The sequence below is a fragment of the Ambystoma mexicanum genome, chromosome 4q (assembly GCF_040938575.1).
Source record: "Ambystoma mexicanum isolate Mex_15411 chromosome 4q, UKY_AmexF1_1, whole genome shotgun sequence".
NCBI lineage: Eukaryota > Metazoa > Chordata > Amphibia > Caudata > Ambystomatidae > Ambystoma > Ambystoma mexicanum.
In genome coordinates, this window is record NC_090928.1 from 975,561,103 (window position 1) to 975,584,132 (window position 23,030).

Consider the following 23,030-nt stretch of genomic DNA (forward strand, 5'->3'; position numbering starts at 1 on the left):
GGTAGTGACTTACCAATGGTGCACTCATGGTTTTACAGCGAATCCTTGAGCCGTGTTCGCAGATTCATGTGTGCAGCACGCATAGTCTGACCCACATATCTAAGACCACATGGACATTCAATGATATACACTACTGGTTTGCTTTTACAGTTTGTCAGATTGCGAAGAGTCCAAGGTTTGCCATTCACCAAAAACATTTGCACGCGGTGCAATTGCCACATGCAAAGTGGCCCACTGTGCTGCTTAGGTTCCATAGACCCACTATAGGTGCAGGTTTAACAAACCTGCAATGTATGAGGTGGTCTTTTAGGTTCTTGCCACGCTTGAAAGCGAATCTGGGGGTTGGCTCGTCCTGCAAGCAAAGGTGAGTCAAAGGCCAGTATTTAGAGATTAGTTTGTTAATTTTTATGGAATGGGTGCCATGTGTAATGACACAGGTGATCCTGGGGTGGGCATCAGGTTTGGTTTCAGGTGCCAGTAGTGCCTCCAGATTGTAAAATCTGGCCCGTCTTTTGGATTTAGATATGATGTGGCGTGGATATCCTCTGGGTCAGTCCGTTATCCAAATCTTGTGCGCGATGGTAAAAGTCCTCAATGTCAGAGCAGTTACGTCTAATTCTAAGGAATTGGCCGAAAGGGAGGTTCTCGGAGGTGTCTCGGGTGGTCACTAGAGAAGTGAAGGAGGGTGTTCCTATCACTTGGTTTTCGAAACAGGTTGCATCTAATCCTTACTTCGTTGTGCTTAATTTCCAGGTCCAGAAAATTAACCATGGTCTCACTAGATTCCATGGTAAATTAAATGTCTGGGTTGCATTGTTCAGCCAAGTAAAAAAATTGTCAAGGGTGTCTTTCGTGCCCTCCCAGATGAAGAGGATGTCAATCTTTTCCATTGATGTATATGACTTCTGAAAGGATTAATGTCGGCAAGAAAGTTTATTTACTCAAACTCTGCCATAAATAGGACAGCTAAACTGGGGGAGGAGTCTGGTCCCACAACCTTTAAGGTTTCTCCATTGTTTCAAAGCTCGTCGTGGGTTTTAGAGAATGCGTGCACTTATATTTGCAGTGGTGAATTCCTGCAGGGTATGGATCTGCCCTCTGCGAGTTTAGTGCATAGGTACACAAAGCTAGCACATCCTTTGCCAATGACCACCCTCCGAGTTTGCCCAATCCTCTTGTACACCGTTTTAAAAACAAAACTAGACGGCTAGGAGGTTCTCCATATTATCTCATCCAAGCAATGCGGGGATCCTGTAAGAAGCTAGAGAACCAATAATGTTACCCTGCTTCTGCATTGCCAGACATGTAGTGTTACAAATGCCAACCAATACGATACACATGTGGTAGCAGTGTAGTGTACCAGATTTAGTAATGAACACTGGCATTTTCCACTGTAGGTGTCAAGTGGGCACCTTCTGAGTGACGTTCCAGGTATTGCAGCAATCGGCCACTGCATTGCACCGTTCAGACATTCCAATATGGAGCACTCCATTCTGCTAACCCCGCACTACTCATTTCAGCGGGCTGTAAGGTAGGTGGTGCAACTAGAACTTTCCGAACGTACTCCAGGAACTGTATGAATAGGTGGGGCCCAGAAGATATGCACACACACCTTAGCCACTCGATCACTGGTGGGTAATCGCTTATGAAGTGGGTCCCTACAGGATGGGGCCATTGGCAAAGTAGGGCACATGCATGGTTTATGCCATCATTTACAGCGGGCCCAATGGTGCATGGCATTAAAAGGCTTTGCTTTTGAGGTATTGGTGAAATAATGCAACATGAAATCTGTGCCAAGTTGATTTTTCAATTAACTCTTAGCCAACTGTTGTGAGGAGACCGAGCTTGGAGTCGTGATATTTTGTAAAATGGTGAAAAGCCTCAGCAATGGTGGGCTGCCGCATTGAACGGAGACAGTGCCAACAGATGACAGCAGACAAACCAAAGATTGCCCATCCCCACACCCAACCCCACCACAGGGCTGGTTAAACATCAAAATCTAAACTTTAATGATTCTCTGATGGAATAGTGTCCGTTGCCTGAGGTTAAGGAGTTTGAGGCTGCCCTTTCTGCCAAGCATGCAGATGACCGTCTCATGTGGGCTTACAAGGAAAAAGTGCCAAAAATTGGAACATCGCTTCCCTTTCAAGACAAAACGGCATACCAATTTTTGGTCAGGCTGAAACTGGCCCGAACGTCTCCTTGCGGACTGCTCCATGTACTACATTGGATTCGATGTGGGAGCATGACTGAGCCACTGGTGATGTGACAGACCGCAAAATAGTAATAATGCCAGCATGCATCACTTTTTGCTAGAGGTTGTACATTGCGGCATAGGGAGCGAGAGGCATGCTACTTTGAGAAACGCATGCTTTGTGTAAATGACTTGACCCTCTTGTTTGCCATCTGCGGTACATAGTGTCATTATCTTGAATCAGACAATGAACATGTCATAATTCTTCCCCCCAGTTTCCAAGGAAAGCAGGAATGTGGTATTCCTTCATGAATCACTTTGTTCACATCAAAGTACTATTGGTTGTCGAGCTGCAGTCAGCTTCACTCTTGTGCCTCAGATGGTGGGGGGTCTCAACGCCCTGAACCCTACCCTCCCCTCCAACACCAGACAGTGCAAAGGTGGTGCATGCACAATTACATTTCTTCCCAATGTACCAGATTCATGCAAGACTGATTCTACTGGCTATTTCAAGAGGAAGAGATCAGAGACTATCAATGACTGTGGCAAGTACAGAGACCCGATCTGTGCATTGCCAATGTATACATGCTGCTGTAGCAGGTGACAAAGACCAGCAGATCCATTCCTCGCACCTACCATGTTCGGTTACCGCAGTAGATTCAGACAGGTTGATTTTTTTGGATCAACTTCTTCCCTACAATAAATACCATCTGCAACATGGCTTGCTCTTCAGTCTACAGACTTCAAAACGGGGGCCATTCAGTGCTTTGCCCTTCGCTGCCAACAAACCCATGCAGGGTTCAGTGATTTGGCTTACTTTCTGCATACAAAAGAAATGGGGCATACAGCCCCATCACCCACAAATTGTGCACTCCACTGAAAATGAAGATGTGACCATTTCTTCAAGGGGTGCCATTATAGATTTAATTGCACTCCAACCTACACAGTTCGATCGTAGATTCTCCCCTGCCAAGCCTGAACCCATTACTACTCTTCAAAGATTAGCCACCGAGTGAGTCTTTTCTTCTGCCATTATACACTCAAGGTCACACCCAGTAGAATATTTTACCTCGAGAAGTGGAAAATTCCATGAAGTCGAACCTGAACAAATGTGTTGAAAATCTAGTATCAGTCATAACATGGTTTATGTCTCAATAGTAAACAGATGTAGCCAAATGGATCTCACAAGAACCCAGATCAGTGTTCGCCAGATGAAAAACCAAAAGCTAATGGTCCAGAGAGCATAGTATCGAGATGCACTAACCATCTTGTCTTGCATTTTAACTTCGATAGGGATAGCTGCTGAAGTAGGTTTAGGTTGTCATTTTCAAGTTCTTGGGCACCAAGCCAAATAATGTAGAGCAAGGATGCACCACTAGACCCTTTCTGGAGGCAGAAGGTGGGATAGGTGTAAAGGGTAACACCTGCCACCTGCGTTACTGTGGCGATCCCATGTACAGTACTGCCCTCTCCCATGACACTTTTCCCCTCCCCTGCACAATCTCAATGTCACTTGGCCTAGTAAGAGTTCTCCGTCCTGCCCGTTCCCCTTCCTTGTGCCTTGACACTGGTGTATAGGCGAGTTACAAATGGCATATCATAACCCTAATTTCCCTTTTGCCATTAATTTGTTTGGGTACATCCATTAACACCCCATTCCAGTGCTACATACCCCAAAGACTGCACATTTAAACAGTGCCAATTGCTTCTATCACTTGGCTGGCATCCCCACTTTCCATCAGCTTAGATTTTACACATCTGATGGAACAATGGATGGGTATGAGACGTGGGAAATCGGTCATTTATAGTGCAACGTTGTGGTTATATTCATTGCAAGTATGACCACCCTTGCTCTTCAGTGATGGAAGAAAGCCATTAAGATGATGGTTGCCTTGAGTGCACATGTGTAAAGACACGGACCGTTATGACCACAGGTTGTGCTCTTGAATGCAATTCAGGGTAGCACAAAATGGAAATGGCAACAACGGTTTACAGAAATCTTAACATTACTAAGGTACAAACCCATTGTTGGCCCCTTTTAAAGGTCTCCAGCACTCAGCTATGGGAAGCTGCCGAGATTGTGTACTTCGACTGGTCCTTTGATGCAGCCGGCATCAGTTCTCGTTTAGTTTAACATGTGGGTGCATGGGCATTGGGTCACTGAATTTCCAAGATGAGGCAACATGATCTAAAGCCTGCCCATGAAGTTCAACCCCAGGAAAGAAGGTACTTACTGGAAGAAAATCCTTGCTAGTGATGTGCCCATAATCATGCCAATGCAGGCATTTCCTTTACAAAAAAAAAATATTTGAAAGCGGGTCATGATTCACTGGCCTAGCTAAAACAAATCAAGAAGAAATAAAAATCAAAGAAGCCTTTTGCTCTGGATACGTTGCTTGAGCACAAGTCATCCAAGTGAAGGCAGATCAAGGTTCGCATTACAAATCAGGTACCACCGCTACTGTAATCTTGGTTAAAAGATCAAACGGTATGTATTCTGTGCTATGTGTTCACCCAGCAAGTATCGTTGAATGGACCACAAGGAGGTTCGTCAAGACTAGGCGCAAGAGTAATTTATTGCACGATAACCATCTTGAAGGGTTAATCTTGAATCAACCAAAGGGAAATCGGAAAGGTAGGTTACCCTGGGTCTTCATTGAAAAAACTAACTGTCACAGGAACTAGTACAAGTCTCCCGAAGCCGTGCAGATCCTACCTGAATTGAGGGGCGGTTACAATGGGAGGAGTGCAGATCAATTTGTATAAGAGACAAGGTCCTGTACGATATGCTTTCAAGCATGCAGTAGCCAAGTCACCCTCCATACCACAGGGAGGCTATGTATCCTAATCCCTATAATGGTAATCTTCACAGGTGCTTAGACACATGATCTCTGGCCTGACTTTCCTTCATTTTTAACCTTAAACTTGCTGATGGAGAAATATTCTGTAGAGTTGTCATTGGCTTTACAGCAACGGTCTTGCTTTTGCCCAGCTGCTAGTCTGCCTTAAATCCAGCTTTTTGCCATCAAACAGGATAAATGAAAATTTGACATAAGCCTCTGTAGAAGGTTGGTGGACTCTAGCCAGGCCTAGTGTATCCAATTCGATTAATTTCCTGTACCTCTTTAATCAGTACAAGTCACAATTAGGGCCCCTTTTCAACAGGACAAAGACAAATAGGATACGCAAAAGACCAATTAGGAGTAGAATGCTGTTCCACATATGGTCTTTTAATCATGGAGCATCAGCAGGTCGAACATTTAGAACTTTGTTTCAGATTTCTTTTCAATGTTAGCCACCGATTTACACTGCCTGACAAGGGTACGTATTTAGTTTTAAACCCATCCAGACCATGACATTTTGGAGTATAAAAACCGATATTCACAGGTGGCACATTCAGAAAAACGTTCATGGGGAGAACACTGAGCAGGAGTCTTTAGTTTCCAGATTTCCCATCACTTCAGCTAAGGGGACATAATGCTCCAAGACTATACATGTTCATTCACAGGTACTAGGGGAAACGTACCACCTCAGAAAGCCATACAAATAAGACTGCATTAAAGCCATGCAAAATGGAATTAGAACATGTATGTCGCCTTACACCAGGAAGCAATTATCAGCAGATTAAACTACGGCAAAACTAGAAGATTGCACCATCCAAGATAAACATATTTGACAAATAAAACAAAAATGTTTTGGGCTACCCAGACTTCACCAGTGCCAGGGACATTCTGGGCAAGTCATACATTACTAGATGATCAGGAAGAGCAGTTGAGCAAACTACTAGTGGCTCCTCCATGACACGCTTGAGTCCAAGATCGATCTGGGGATGGACAGGTGAGACTCCCGTCATCCCATATCCCAACCCAGGGTAGAGCGCACCAGCACCCACAGGGCAGAGTAACAGCTAAAAACATGGTAGAAGACTCGTGGTTCTGCAATGCCTTTATGGTGGGTAGAAGAGATTGAGCCAACACTAAAACCAAAGTAATTGACTAGGAGCGCTGGTAATTGTTGTAAGACTTGTTTGTATTGCTACCGTTGTGGGCTAAGGTGGGATGAGGTTTATTCTGGCAGAAATGGCGTTTAACCCCCTTGCCTGGTTGACACCCAGGAAGGTTTTGCTCTAATTTGTAAGAGCGGTACAAATAATGAGTCGAGAAAGGAATATTTTCCTTCACTAGAAAACACTGTTGCTGCCCCCAAGAGTAGCTTGACTTGAGACCCACCCACTAAATAAAAATGGCAAGCTCCTAAACTAAGAATTGTGATTTATATTAAATAATTCATGTTTTAGTGTGCAGACTGTACAGCTAGAGTTTTATTGAAAACAACTGAATTCGAATTGACTTGCAGAAATGACTGCATGCATACGGATGGAGAAGTGTTACAGATCAAGAAAGCTTGACAATAGAGCCATTGCAATGCAATGCGCCCTAAAATGAAATCAGCAGAAGTAGTAATCAAAAACCATACCACTCAAGACCATCATGCTAAGGGGAAGTCAGTGGCGTATCAATAACTTTACAGAATGGGCTAAAAGGAATGGTGATTGAGCATGCATCACCAATAACCAGCAAATGTGAAAGTCTACAACAATGGCTGGTTACAGATTTGTAACTAGCAAAAACATACCTTTCCAAAAATGAAACATCCATATTGCATGTTAGACAATCCCCCAGTCTTAAAAGAAAAGGTGCCCTAAAATGGTGCACACCATCACTACATGCAGTTTTCATAGTAATTTATGAGATCCTCCCAAGATCCTCCAGACATTCAACCACATTGAAGTGGACTGTTAAAAGCACAGTCCGGATTCCAAGATGGCGGCCGACCCGAGTGGACGTGCGTGAGCGGAGCTCTGTCCCTCGGCTCGGGCCGCAACAATAAAGCACCACACATAAGCGCTCAACGTGCCCAGGCGAGAAGAGAAGTCCGAGTAGCGAGGACCTTGCACGACTTGCGAGCCTTTCCAGAGACACCGACGCGGAGGACGGGCGAGTTCCGGAAGCCTGGCCCCGGAGCAGCCCAGAGACGCGCAACAGATGGGGGAGCCAACAGATGGGGGAGCCAACCGCCGGTGGAGCCAACCGCGCCCCTCCACCCCCCACCTGCAGCAAGGAGAGAAGGGCCGAACGACGAAAGGAAGGAGCAGAGACTAGACGAAGAGGTCCGTCTTAGAAGACCTACGAGCGGCTCCGGAGAACTCCCAACCACAAACTGGGAGAGCGCAAGCCCGACAGAGTCCAGCTGCGGACGACGCAGCAATCCAGGCGAAGCCGGGACCCAGAAAGAAGCGGCCGCCGTAGTCGAAGCGGGAGAAGACCTGCTCTCAGACAACCCTGATCGGAGAGGGAGATCCGGCTGCGGCAACAATCCACCGGAGGACGACGGGGCTCCGCAGAAGCGCCGTGAGGGGGACAGAGGGAGGGGGAAGAGCCTAACATCGGCAGACCACCCCCCCCCCCAGTAAATACCGAAGCGCTCCAGGGTACCACAGAGGGCAGGGAGATCCAAGTAGCAAACTACCCCGGCGCCACGAAAAGGGGAGAGCAAGGTCCTAAATATAACCGATCAAACTACGAGCAGCGGCAGGCCGGGGCCTACCCCCGCGCCTGTAACGTAACACCGCAGAGCGCCAACCCACCCCCCCGCCCCTCGAGACTCATACCCCGCCAAAAGCATCGGGGGTGCTGGCCCTCCACTTCGCCAAACAAGGGGGAAAAGCCGTTGAATAAATTAAGGGATAACGAGAAGGACAGAACATACGCGCAAAATCTCCAAATAGAAGGGGCAGCATCGAGAAGCAGATTGGCGAGGGCCCACACCGACACCCCAGAGAGCTCTTGAAAATAAAGAACCCCCCACAAATAAACTTGCAGCGAGACCATCGAAAACCCCACACAGATCACCATAATACAGGATAAACGGTAAAGGGTCGCAGAAGCGGACACCCCCGCAACGGAAACACACGCGGACCGGCGCAGCCTAGCTGCAATTCAAATCAACACGAAACAAACAGCCAAAGGTCCCCTAACACATGTCAAAAATTCAGGACCAGACACGGAGCTCAGGCAGCTTTAACGAGCAATAACCGAACCAAACAGGACCTGATCCAAATCCTGGGTGCAGGAAAAATAGCGCCAACACAAACCGACAAACTAAGAAACAAGGGGTAAAGCATGCCAGACCAAGAAGGGAAAGCAGGCATGGCCTCGAAGTACGATATGAAAACCTGGTTCAAGGAATTTCAGGAGCAATTCATATCCACAACCCAGGCACAATTTGAGAACATGAAGGGGGAAATGAAGCAAGCGGTCCAAGAATTAAAGAGGGACATAGAAAACCTGGAGGAGAGAACGGACACTTTGCAAAGGGCAGTACAAAACAGACGAGGAAACTCTAACACGCAGAAGCGCAAGACAGACTAGCGCGATTGGCGCAGGAACTAGAAGCACAATGTGAAGACCTGGAAAATAGATCTGAGGTCGAATATAAGGATATGCCGGAAACGGTGGAGGACAAGGACCTTCGCACGGCAACACAACAGGTTTTCAAAGAAATACTCGCAGACGACACCGGGGGGAAGAAATCCAGATAGACAGGATACAAAGAGTGGGCCCAAAAAAGAACGGGCGAACCTGGAACCCGTCCGAGAGATGTTCTAGTGGCAATGACACAATATGGGCAAAAGGAACAAATCCTCAAGAAGGCTAGGTCAATAGAACACAACAATGAACGGCAAAGAAGTCCAGCTATATCAAGACGTGGCACAATCCACACTCAGAAAGAAGAGCAATGCTCCCAATAACAAAACTCCCAACAGAAACAGATCCAATACAAGTGGACCTTCCCGTTCGGCCTACTATTTACATGGGAGGAGCGTCAACACCGCATCATAACTTGCGAGGAAGGCCTCAAGATCATAGGATGTCAAGAACATGACCCAGATCCCCCAAACGATGGAGAAACAAATCAAAGGAGAACCGAAGGGATGGCAGATGGAGAAAAGACAGACAAGACTCCAATCCCGCAGATAAGCGGGAAATGGACACGGGCTCGGACAGACTTGTAAAAACGGAGGGGGCCTCAAGGAAAAGAGCTGAAAAGGAAATAATCCTCCGCCTGGGCAGGAGCCCACTTAAGGACACGGCAGAGCAGGGGGACACCCTTGAAATCCACAACTCAAGTAGGGTTTAGGACCCCCTGCGGAACCATACACATGAGATTTTAGAGGGCATGGGGCAAAGGCGGAACGCCCGAGCAACCATAGGGCCCAGAGCCCTCCTCAGGGAAAAAGTTGGGGGGGCAGAGAGGGGGAGTTGTTGGGGAAGTTCAGAGGGAGATAGACAATCACCAGACCCAAAGCACAACACCGCGAACAACGAGAAGAGCCCCACCTGCAGAACCGACCCCAAAAGAAAAGATGGAGCTAAAAATCCTGACGTATATCAGAGGCCTGAACACAACAGAAAAAAAAAAAAAAAACTTCCTGCACAGAGAAAAGTTTGATATAATAACATTCCAAGAAACACATACCAAAAAACAGGAAGACCCTAACCCGCATAAGAGGTTTCAATCAAATACTCCAATGACGAAAAAAAAAAAAAAAAAAAAAAAAAAAAAAAAAAAAAAAAAAAAAAGAGTCTTGATAGCATTTGCCAACCACCTCAACGCACAAATCAAAGAGACAACGGCGGACAAAAATGGTAGATACCTGTTCACAGTGGCCCAGTTGGAAAATAGACTAACCATAGCAACCATATACGCCCCAAACACGGGCCAGGAAAGAAACGATTAACAAATTAGAAATTTTCGCAAAAGGTGAAGTGATACTAACTGGGGACTTTAACATCGCATGGAATCACCTGGTAGACCTCTCAGACCCCAAACACACCCATCAAGGGACCCCTTCAGCACTAAAACAGATCATGAACAGGATGGCACTAGAAGACGTTTGGCAGAGACTCAGGAACGACCAGTGGATACATGTACCACTCGCATGTACACAATACAAGATCCAGAATAGATTACATATGGGCCTCGGGTAGCCAGATGGGCAAGATCCAAGATAGAGAAAGGACATATATCCCTGTCAGACCACACCCCATTATGGATCACACTCTCCAAAATACGTAAACGGTCAGGTCTCTGGCGCTGGACACTCCCCAGAGATACTCTACAAGACCCGGCCCTGAAGGAAACAATAAGGGAAAAGATAGCGGACTACTTCGAACACAACAACACTCCAGATATAGCACCAAGTACAATTTGGGAAGCTTTTAAAGCTATAGCACTAAAAGCTCAAAAAGACAAACAACTCTACAAATGGGAAAGCGAATTAGAAAAAACTGGGAGATAAGATGTCCAAGAACACATCCCTGAAAATAAAGAGCATACCGACACGTCCAGAGCCAGATTGACACGCTCAGAACTAAAAGAGCGGAAGCACAACTTCTCAACACAAAGCACTGGTATGCGATGAAATCAAATAAAGCAGACTGGCGAGACAATTAAAGGGCAAACAGCAAAACCAAACGGTGCAAACACTGAAAGACCGGCAGGGGTCAATAAGAACGCAATCAAAAGATATCAAAGAAATATTTAGAGACTATTACCAGGAACTCTACACATCACAGAACCCGAACGAACAAGCAGCCTTTCTAAAGGAAGTCACGCTCCCAACCATAACAGCAGACGAAAAAAAACAGCACTGGACGAACCAACACCACCAGAAGAGGTCACGAAGGCAATCAGAGACCTTCCCAGGAATAAATCTCCATGACCGGATGGTTTTACAGCTGCCTTTTACAAAACATATGCAGGAACATTGACACCCATCTTGACGGCTCTCTTCAACACCTTCAAAGACACAGCCAACATTGCTCCCCCCATGAACGAAGAAAAGATTTTAGTCTTCCACAAGAAAGGGAAAGACCTAGAAAACCCGAGCTCCTATCGCCCAATAGCCCTGATTAATATCTATGTGAAACTCTACACTAGAGTGCTTGCCAATAGACTCACCACTACTCCCGAAGCTAATTCATCAATAACAAGCAGGATTCATCCCGAATAGGAAAACCCATGATAACATTAGACGAATAAGTCATCTTATAGAGAAAGCCGGAATCACAAATATCCCCTCACCAATACCATCAGTTGATCCGGAAAAGGCCTTTGACCGGGTAGAATGGACAATGCTCTTCACGACACTGAAGAAAATGGGCATGGGCAACTCATACATAAATATGGTTCGGGCCAATTACAATTCACCAATGGCCAGGATAGCAGTGAATGGAGAACTTTCGGACCCGATCCGAATTGGAAGAGGTACCAAACAGGGTTGTCCTCCATCACCCCTGCTCTACGCAGTCTTCCTAGAACCACTACTGGCAAAGATCAGAGACACATGAAAGGGCATGGAAATGGGCGGACAGACCCACAAGACAGCGGCATACGCAGATGATATGATTAACAGACCCAACCAATATACCCTCTACTCATCCAACAAATCGAGGAATACGGCGCAATCTCAGGCATAAAAATAAACAGCCAGAAATCAGTGATGGCTCTGGCAGGAGACATACGAGCAATCTACAAAAAGACGAAGGATCTCCACTTGCAGATAGTGGAAGACGGGGTGAAATACTCGGGAATTACCCTAACGGACACAGTAAAGAACCTCTACACAGGAAATTACACGGAGCTCATAGAAAAAGTGAATCTGGCAAAACACCTAGACTGTCACAACAGGCGCTCACGGCACAGAAACTAGATGGGGGCATGGCACTCCCTCACTTCAAGAAATATTACGAGGCCGCCCAACTATGGGTGCTGAACGAATGGATCACCAACACGGACAAGTGTTGGGAAGCGCGGGATAGAGCCGTAGAGAGGTCTGATCTGCGACACCTACTATGGAGTAAACCCGAGCACAGACACCAGAACATCAAGATAAGTGAGATCATGAGCTCCGTAATGAACGTATGGGACAGTCGACCAAGAAAGGAATACTCGCAATAGACCCAGCCCCCTTCATTCCAATCCTAGACAATCCAGACTCTCTCCCCCCCCTCCCTCAGGGATGGGAAAGGAGCATTCCAGAAATGGTGAGACCACTGCACAAAAGTAGGAGACATGCTGAACAGACAACAAATCAGAACATTCAAAGAATGTCAAGACTTACTGGGCCTCACGGAGAAGGACAGATATCAGTACGAACAACTGAACCACTGGCTTACAACTCCAAGAATAACACAGGCATTGACAAGAACACTGACTGTTCGAAACGTATATAATGTCCCAAACCTGCAAAAGGAAATTTGTCTCCACCCTATATAAGTTCCTGAATGCCCAGACGGAAGCCATGACGTGGCAATACATGAAGAAATGGGAAAAGACCCTAGGGAAACAACTAACGAGGGAACAATGGATTTACATGTGGCAAATAATCCCCAAGTGGACTAGGTCGATCCGGACGAGAGAAGCCTGGACGAAAATGATACAATGGCACCATACCCCGGAAAAACTTCACAAAATGTATCCGAACACGCAACCAAAACGCTGGAGGGGATGCGACACAGTAGGGTCATGGAGACATATGGTGGGACTGCACTGCAACCATTCTGGTCAGAGGTGAAATCACAAATGCAGAATCTCTTCAAAGAGACAGCAAATCTAGGAGAGGAAATCTGGATGTGCGGCATATGGGACCCTCGAGACAGGTCTCACAAAGACACAAAAAAGAAACTTTATGGGATTCCTCATGGCAGCATGGCTAGCGATAGTTCAAAACTGGAAACGAAAATCACCTCCAACCAGTCAAGAATGGCTGCACAGGATATGGACATGTGGCAATGGAAAGAATCACATACAATATACAAGGAGACAGATTACTGGGGGGATGCGATAGAGTATTTACAAAGCGACTACATGCGCCAATGGTGTCCACATAAACTCCGAATACTGGACTTGTTCACAGGATAACTCTGAAGCGGGAAAAGAGACTCAGTGGGACACCGAAGAACGATGCGGCAAGGGGGGGCGGGGTGCATGGGAGTCGATACGGGACACTGTTGAGCCCCCATGTTTATATTTAAAGAAATGCCAATAAAAATATTTTAAAAAAGCACAGTCCGTTTAGTTTATTCACCAGTCTTCAAAATATAATTCTTGGGTGTGTGGCTAGCACGCAATGTCCTAAAGTAATCCAGCATGAACAGTTGGGGCCCTCGCGACAAGGACCACAGTCTGCTGGGATTACCTGAGGAGAGGGAGTGGGGCAAGGAAAGGCAACCCATGCCCCACCTACCAAGCTGAATGTTGGGACAGAACGTGGCATCCTAGGGGGCTCTTCCCTTACCCTTTTAAATGATTTAGCTTGGTATGCAGTGAATATAAATCACCCTACAGAGAACAGACAGGAGATTGTGAGAATGTAATTCCACCGTTGGCCTACTTGAGTGCGAGACATGCAGCAGCATCACTGCTGACGCATCAAACTAAACACCGATGCAAAGCATGCTTAAACCATAGGGTTCAACTAACTGCACCACTGAACAGGCAAGGTTATTGTGAAGTCACCAGATTAAAAGGGCATCTAAAAAGTAAAACCCTGACCCATGTCCAGGAAACACTTGGAAAACAAACTTCAAATTACAGGGAAAATCCCAATGAAATGTTTTGAGCCAGACTGGCTTCACAAGGGGATCAGGGGAGTGTCAGTACTTTGTAGTTGATCTCTACCTTTTAGAGAAAAGACTTTAGGGGCAGTTTACCCATTGGCATCTTGAAACCTTGGAAAGTCCATAGTAATTATGTATATTCACCCCGTGCCCAATAGTTTGCGTCGAGATGTAGCTTGATCCCACATCTTTAAAAGATGCTACAATGATGTAACATGCCTAGAAGCGGTTAAATGGCACTAGAGGGGAAGTTGAGCCCAATCAAAAATCCCAAAAGATCTAGGAAGCTATATTGCATGAGGGACAAATGCTGCCTCCTTCACAACGCCAATGTGAAACATGTGTTTCACTAAAGGTTGCCTTTCCAAATACATGGACACAATAGGCACATTTCATTGGCTAAGAGAAAAACCGGGCAGACACAAGTCAACATGGACAGGTTTAACAGTGAGGCAATCACTAATGGTCGGTTAACTTCTTCCAAAAAACACTACTGCCCAGAGATAGGATATACAACTCCATGGGTAATGAGCAATACCTAGGTGCCCACCTGCAATGTTCAGTACAATTTGTGGAGGGCCTTAGCCTCCAGGAATTGGAGTCTATAGACTGCAATTTGGGAAAATACAATATATCCACTGTTTATGGTCAAGGTGGGTATCTTCCATGCTCTTAATCTAGTAAAAGTCACTGCACTAATAATCCCCAGGTGGGAATGGGTAAAACCCGACCGCTTGAATCCTCATCAGCATATTGTTGATCAATGGTGAGATCGATACTGGCTTAAGTATTCGATTAAATGTAACGCTTTCCATAGTGGATTGAGAATTGCTTAACACAACTATAAAGTCATTGTGAATCAAACAAAATCTTCAATTGGGAAAACACTAGCTTTTAATCAAAATGAAACAAAGTAAAGCACTGTGCTTCTGCAGGTTTGTGGTCATGTTCAATACTTACTTGGAACATTCATACATAATTGTTCCATTAGCACATATTTATGCAGTTAAGTGCCACCCCAAAGAAAACTTTACACAAGATATTTGCTCGCAGGGTGGAGGAGGTGGTCTTGAATATCACAAAGGCCATGGTTTGGTGTTCCCATGTGATAAAGTATGGGTTCAAATATGAATGATAGCCAGTGCTACCACTGAAATCTTCAATTGTGTTGGTAGTACTTTAGAAATTGTCCTGGGACGTTGTGGCCATGGCTTACATAAAGTCAAAAGGGGACTTTGACAGGTGGAAGGATGAAATGTATGGCATGAACAGTTATATGGTGCAATGAATGGGAAACACTAGTGAATTGAGCAACCACTCTTACATGGACAAGACCAGTAATCCTGGTCAGTAATTATCTGCACAGTAACTCAAACCTCTCGGATAGCCGATTACCCTGGGACTACTGAAGTTGTTCATCTCTGAATACCAATTCATTGCTATAGGACATTAGATGTAGATTGCAAGGCTACATATGGACTCAGTGCACCTATATTGTGATACTCCTTTATTATAAATCGACTGTTATAAAATTGCAAATATGAAGTGTCAAGATACAAATAAAATGTTTGAAATTAAATGGTGGCATGTCAGTACCCAGTTCTACAAAACAAATAGGAAATTGAATCCAGGGTTGCACCACGTATAGCTGTTTCATAACTGTAGAGGGAGACATTGCAGCGTTATGGATGCAAGGACTTACACCAGAGGGGCCAAAAGGATTGCAGGTACAGATGAGGCATGTGTGCCAACCAAATAAAAATATTTGGCAAAATCAGGACTAATGAGGCGGCGGGGGGGGGGGGGGGGGGGGTGAGTAGCAAGAATGAGGGGGTTGGGGGTAACCTTACTGCAGGAACGGACCAGACAATGCAAATTAGTCTTCTCATTAAAAGCCAACACTAAACCATGATCCATATATAATTTAGTTTCCACACATGAGCCCCAGTTCGGTTAATTGTCTTAAGCACCACTTTACATTAAACGAAAATGTACCTGGCCATTTCTTCTAGAAGTTTCTTTCGCACCAGTTCTCCATTGACAAACATTTTCTTGCGTAAAGGTTCTGCAAGAAAAGCCATAAGACCATGATTATGCACATAGCATGCCACTACTAAACATGCTACGTTTAGGACAGTAACAAGGCTTTTTTCAATTATAGGTTTCAGTATAAACAGTAACGCAACTCAATGGAAAGCACGTACGGTTTCATGGCTAAGAAATTAGCATTGGTAACTATGCTACATGTAAGCCTATGGAAGCATTTAATATACATTACTCCGACACTAGCTGCCCATTGTAATCAAGAGCCTCATCTACTACTCTGGTGGCCTTGCACTTTGCATGGCTTTGGGGTGGTTTAGTGGGAGAGCACGTAGCAGAATCGTGAATGCCACTTGTATTGTATGGGTTTGGTGGGGTGAACTCGAGCATGTACCAATTTAGAGGTTAGAGCCAATATCAGAAATTAAAGTGCTCTACGTTATCTGATAATTGGAGTCCATATGGAAGGAGAAGTGGTAGAGCTCAAAAGGGGAGCTTAGTTGGATGATGGCAGCCAAAGAACAATTCTAGTTAGAACCTGTGCAAGGTATGAAAAATACTGCACCACCTGAAAAAAAAAGTTATGTATATAGTTCACATTATTTCAAATTTACCAATCCAAACCCAACTCTGAATACCCAGATTCTTTGGCGGCCAGGGGTGGTTTGCATGTGGTCATGGTGGTAAACATACCTTGGCAAAGCAGGTAATATGGTCTTGATAATTGGCATGTCACACGTGTAAAAGTCTGCTGTTCATTATGAGAGGTTAAATCAAGGTCCAATGTGCTCAGGAACTTAAACATGCATTCACAAAGACCAAACTAGTTACAACTCAAAAGATTAGAAGCAAAGAAGCATTAGAGGCACATAATTATAATAAAGCAGTTTGTTTATATAGCTATATTTGAGGAGACAGCAGAGGCACCTATCGAGCTGTTATTTCTCTACCCCACCCCCAGTACAAAGAAAATTAGTAGGATGAAAAAAGGTTCCATAAAAAAATATATATATATCAACTCTAGTATGGGCCAAACAGATTAGTTAAGTCTACTGCACGTGATTGGCAGAGAGGTAGCAATTGTTGGTACAAGAATAGAAAACCAAGTTCACTTGCGGAAGCATTGCATCCGTGGTGTTCAAGGTGCAGAACAGTGTACTAAAAGTAGTGGAACTATGTTCCCTGTTGGCCTGCCCCCACGCCCAACAAACTTCATCGCCACGCCTCGTTCACGCACAACCCAAAGCCCAGCTGTTTCAATGTTCAGTTTAAACTTCATTCCGGAATGTCTTACGAGTGTAGGAAGGTTTAAGTATAGGAACAGTAAATGGGCACTGCTCCCGTCCACTTCGACCACTGGTCGAGAGAATATATTTTACAGCCCAAGCAAAAGTTACTTTAAAACCTCACCCTAGCAAATGTCCACACCCTTTGCAAACCACGTTTAGTCCATAACTGGAAGGTCAAATAGCCATCTATTGAATCTGTGGTCTTAGTCTGAGGACTCGGGGGCTGGCGAAAGATCCTACCCAGTTAGTCAAACGAAGTGATCTAATAGATAAGAGAATCCTCACCTTTAATTGCTGACAAAATCTCCACCACTTATCTGCCTCTGTGGCTCTGCCTCAGCAGGGAAAAAAGGTGCACCCATCACCTCCACCAACCACCATGGTCAGGCCTCTGAAGAAAACTAGCTCACCCCAAAACCCAGTGGCTTGGTCCTTCTAGAAACCTTTGAACGTTAACAGCTGCAAATGCAAGGCCATCTGTACTGAGCATCTTACTAAATTAAAGTATGTTACAGTGCCTTCTCTTCCCTGCGACTCCTCTACGTTACGTTCAGCATGGTGTTATTTTTTGTTTGTGCATTTGTAATGCGCCTATGCACGTGTCTCAAGTTGCAACATGGCAAGGGGGTGGGGGGGATGATCCTACCAGGCCTTGTACATTCGGATCGTGCAAGTCTTTATAACGCGCTCCGAGATTCGAATCAGTGTTGCTCAGCAGTCTTGCTTCCAAGACGTTGCCACTGAGCTACCCTTCCATACCTTATTGTGCTATAAACAAACCAGACCACCCCCCCCCCTCCCCCCAAGAGTAGATGGCTCAACTGGAAATTTTAAGTAGCAGGCCTTCTGCTCAGACAAAACCCCCTTAAAGGACCTCAAGTTATACTGTGAATTAGATAGTATATGCAATCATCCCATTGTTGCTTCAGCACACTGACCGCCAGACTACATGTAGACTGGACAATACCTGGGCTAAAGGGAAATGGGGAGGGCGCATTTCAATTCTATACCACAATTTTACACTTCCAAACTGACCACCACCAACATAGGGCCTGGCATTTTCTGCAGTGCAACGATCTCCTACAAACGCATCAAAACTATATCCAACATCTCACCCAGGTCCTTACCTCATTTGCTAAGTTTTACTGCATACCAAAATGATGGCCCTAAAAGCCATTTCGGTATGTCCTTTTGATCCCATGCAGCTCCATGGATGAAGACTTTTGTAGTGAAACACTGTAGTGTCTCCTGCTCCAATCTGAGGGGTGTTCTGCCACTGATCGCCGAACAGTAGGCTGTGCACAGGTCTAGCACAAACTGCCCTGAAAGCAGAGCCTACCACAATGCATCTCAGATCAGCGCCATCACAGTACTTAGGTTGTGAATGCTCAAAAGACTGAGCGTACAAACTTTCAGCAAGACGGATACAGCGCAGTACTGAAGAGCAACTGCCAGGCTAGTTGTGCAACCAGCCACAAGAGCATTGCATCAAAATAAACTTCCGATGGTCAGATCATCCTAGTGTCTCAAATTTTTTTAACCACCAACTTCTACATTTATACATTATCCAGAAATGTTTTACTACAATGAGTTCTAGACGGATACTGTATACAACAGGCCAACTAGACCAACAGGTTATGAACAGAGTAGTACACACGAATAACTGAAAACCTTGGATATTTGCCTTTTAAAAAGGTCATAGATGAATTTACCAGTCACCATCCAATTCCCCCAAAGAACAGTTATTTATTCCACCTTAATACCAAAAACAGAAAACCATCCACCAAGCCAGCACCACGACCAACGTTCCTCTGCAATTAGAACCCACATAATGCCACAAATGCGAATACATGCCATCTCATTTCTGTTCTGCTCCTAAATGTTACTGTATGTGGACGTTCGGCAGACAAAATGCCAAGTGCTCATGACATGGACACCAATACGAATTGCTGGACTTTGTCCATCCTGTACCACTGTATGTTGAAAGTTATTTCATCAAAATGGACACAAGACATCCAGAACAAAATATATGGTGACGCAGCTGAGAAGCAACAGGAATGGTGGCTTATTAAAAGCACAGCTCTGCGTCTCAGTTTCCTGTCCTCTACAATTCTACTTTTTAGGCAAAGCAGCCGTGAAAAAAGCCATCACTGACTCCAACGGTGGCAGCAGCTACCGAGGCAAAACTTGGAGAAATCCAACCTTCTGCAGCTGAAATATATCATTTCCCCGGGCACCTGCGAAAACTCCTGGGTGCTGAGAATATGCACTGTTATAGGCAATGCTGCAGGGCCTCCCAAAGAAAGGAAGGGTAACTTGGTACCATCTGGCAGGCCCAAGAGGGGCAGCTCCCGCTCTCTTCCCCCCGCCCTCCCCAAGCCTGACCCCTCTCATCTCACAGAGACATTCAGTCTGTCACCACAAAGGAAGGGAAGGGTGAGGCCCTCACCCCGACGAACCAATAGTCAGGCAGGGGAAACAATGCACTGCCCCCCCACCCCCGTGGGGCCAGACAGTCGGCTACTGCCGGCCTGGGGGGGGGAGGGGGGGGGGTTGGGCTTCAGCCCCCACTGCCACACTTCAAAGACCCAGGGCTATCCCTGGGTCTTGAGAGATGCACAGCTCACAAACTACAAACTGTCGACTGTCTGGAAGTTCACTGTTAACTCAGTGTCTTCCATCTTTCTTCTTTTGAAGTTTGCTTTAACTAGGCATCTTCGCGCTCCACCTTTACTTTTCCTTCAAAGTTCATTGCAGCCGCAGCGTTTGTGTTTCCTTTCTCCAGAGTATGGCCCTGCTTGAAAAAACAATCCCCAGGTGCCCTTTCCATAAGCAGAGCACGCGTTAAGCCGAGAGCGAGTTGTCCGGAGGAACAAACATACGAGGGATTTCAAAGTGAGAAACGTGGCGTTTCACAAGTAAGTGAGCCCCTGCGCCAGGTTGCGCGGCAACGGGAAGGCATGGGGCCGAACGTTCCGTAATACAAACATTTCATTTTGGAAGCAAGCTAGCATGGAGCAATCATATTGACATTGCGCACGTGTTTTTCAAAAACACTGATAAGGGATTGATGTGTAAACCATGTACCTTGCTTGATTACACGAATGCGGGTCTGAGCATTTTTAAAAACAAAAATTGTGCAAAGGATGGTATGAACGTGGGTTAGTGCATTATAGAAACAAAACGGAGCAGTTTTTGCAAAGTACATCATGGTTTGGTTTCGTGCAACTTAATGACAGTCTCACCAGCAGCACAAGGCAATTGCATACAAATAGATGCTTGAGCTATGTATCTCAGGCCCAGGCAAGAACAAATAAAGGCTTTAAGTAAAATAAATCCCCATATAACAAAGAAAATTTTTCTAGACAGTGCGGCACAGTCAGCATTTGTTGCGATTGTACCAAAAGGTTGAGGGTTCAAAACAGAGTAACCCAGCTAACAAACATTTTTAGCAGCCTACAAGAAAAAGCAATCAGGTCACATCAGCAGCAGTTACCCAGTCACAGGCAACAACCATAAAATTGGTATTCATAATGCAAAACAGAAAAATTCTGTTTCCTTTTCCACAAGCAGGCTGATGGCTTCCAACGAAAAAACGCAGGAACCTACAAAATCACCAAAGCCCAAATTGTCATGATCTCTGCTTCCAAAAGATCAGGACTTGCCCGACTCCCTTGGAAGCAGACCCATAACCCCGGTTCCGAGTGCCAGCCAGTCCCAATAGGGACCTTTTGGACCCTGTCCTGGCGCCAGTGGCACCAGGCTCCTAAAGATGCCCAGTCCCAGCGCTGGAAGCGCCGGGCTCATAATGCTTGGGTGGACTTACCTGCAGCAGACCATGCTGCTTACTTACCTGCCAGTTGAACCCCTGATCCTCTTCTGTTTGGGACTACTTTTCCTGTTGGGTGGGGCAGGAGCCACTCTAGGTTCAGAATACTGGAACTCTTCTGGAAAGCAGGAACTCTTTTCTTACCTAGGCGTGGCTGTGGAAGGAGACACCTAAGCACTACAGGAGGCTATTTAAACCACACCCGATGGATGAATCTTGCTTTGTGTTATTCTGCATTCTCTGCAGCAGAACGCTCATCGTGTCTTCTGCTTCTGATCCTGGGCCTAAGGGAACAAAGGCTTACCATCCTGGAATCCAGTCTTCAGCAGCACCTGTAAAGACAAAGAAAGAACAGGTTAGCACTACAGTCTTCAGTGGCAGCGCATCTCTTACCTGGTCCATCGGCTGTCACCAACGCCTCGCGTTGCATTCCGGCATCTGAAAGACAAAGGCTTACCTACTCTTCGCATGCTCCGGAGGCCTTCGCACTGCATTCCGGCATCTGAAAGACAAAATCTTACCAGCTCTTCGCACGCTCCGGAGGCCTTCGGCGCTGCATCCCGCATCTGAAAGACAAAAGAAGGTGCGTTTAAAGACATTGGGCAACTTTATTACTCACGTGCCATTACTCCTTCCCACGCCGAATCCAGTGGGTATTCCAGCACCCTTCAGCTTCTCTAAAGCTCCGAACTTGTACCTGCAAGATAAAAGGGACAGTTAGTGCGCATCGTGAAGCAGGCTACAAGCGCTTACTTACGTGCTTCCAGGCGCTTCTATTCCTCACGCGGGTTCGATCCTCAACTCTCATCAGCCCGCCATCGCCGGAACCCTGCAAAACAAGAGATATCATTACAAAAGACTTTAAGACATTTGAAGTGCCCAGAACTTACCATTCGTGCAGTTAACGACGGACAGCAGTCCTCTGAGGTCAAGAGGCCTGCACCCTTATCCAGTGAAGAAACTGGTTACGGCACCCTGCCCCGAGGCAGATGGAGAGCTCGGCGTTCACTTACCTAAGGTGAGGGCGTTAACCTTTGGGGTTCTACAGGAGAATAGAAAGGGAAGAGGAGAGAGGCACCCAATAACCCCAGTTCATTAATCCCATATTTTCTATCTGCAGACATCTTACTCTTCGAGTCAGACATACAGTGCACAGAGGTCCAGCCCAAAGAGCCAACCGTGTGTTACACATCACTTTTGAAGATACGGCATTCACCCAGTCAAGACCGGCGCCTCTGCGGGAATCAGGTGAGCGTTACACAAATCTCCCCATCTACTCGCTGCAATTGAGGCAGCTGAACACTATGGTTGGGCCTGGGTAAGGGAAAACCTATATGGCCTACCAAAAGAAGTTGCACCCATGTCAGCTGGCTTAGGAGACAGCCCCCCGGCCGTAAAGAGGAAGTCATCAGAAGGAGCGGGCAAAGGTAACAAAAGCAATATTTTGTCAAAACTAAGCAAAACCATGAGGGATATGCAACAAATGATGCTAGAAATTAGAGACCAACAACTCCCTGCAGGAACAAATGGCCCACCAAGCCAGAGTCCCATTGGAACCCATCATTAACCTAGCTGTGCCCACAATACCAACAGCAGAAAACCCTGTAACACCAGCAGCTGCCCGCCCCACCCATTCCTACACCAGCGCCAGCAGCCACAAGCCCAATTGGGCCAACGTCAGACCCAGATGGTACACTGAAAGCATGGCCAACGCCAAATGCAAGCACATCAGGACAATCAGATATAAACAAAAACAGCAGAGCTGAAATGGTAATGATTAGCATTGCCCAACTGGACCAAAAATTGAAATCTTTCACAGAAATCCTGAATAGATACAAGATGTTTAGCATGGAACATAGGCACTACAATCAGAGGCCATATGGGCAAAAGAATTCATCGAAATCTTCTCTGATAGAAGCCCAACGGAAAGGGAGAGATGCCTTCAGGGACCCCAGGAAAAGAGGAGAAAGCAATAGCCAGGAATGCTCAGG

General features: G+C 45.9%; 1 protein-coding gene across 1 annotated transcript in view; it reads right to left on the reverse strand.

Annotated features, from left to right (window-relative positions):
* Positions 1-23,030, reverse strand: part of LOC138468115 (serine/threonine-protein kinase Nek2-like) — a 293,190-nt gene that overhangs the window by 95,852 nt on the left and 174,308 nt on the right. Inside the window, exon 7 of the mRNA XM_069608532.1 lies at positions 15,874-15,943. Within this exon, the coding sequence (XP_069464633.1) occupies positions 15,874-15,943 (70 nt within the window). The remainder of the gene's footprint in view (positions 1-15,873; positions 15,944-23,030) is intronic.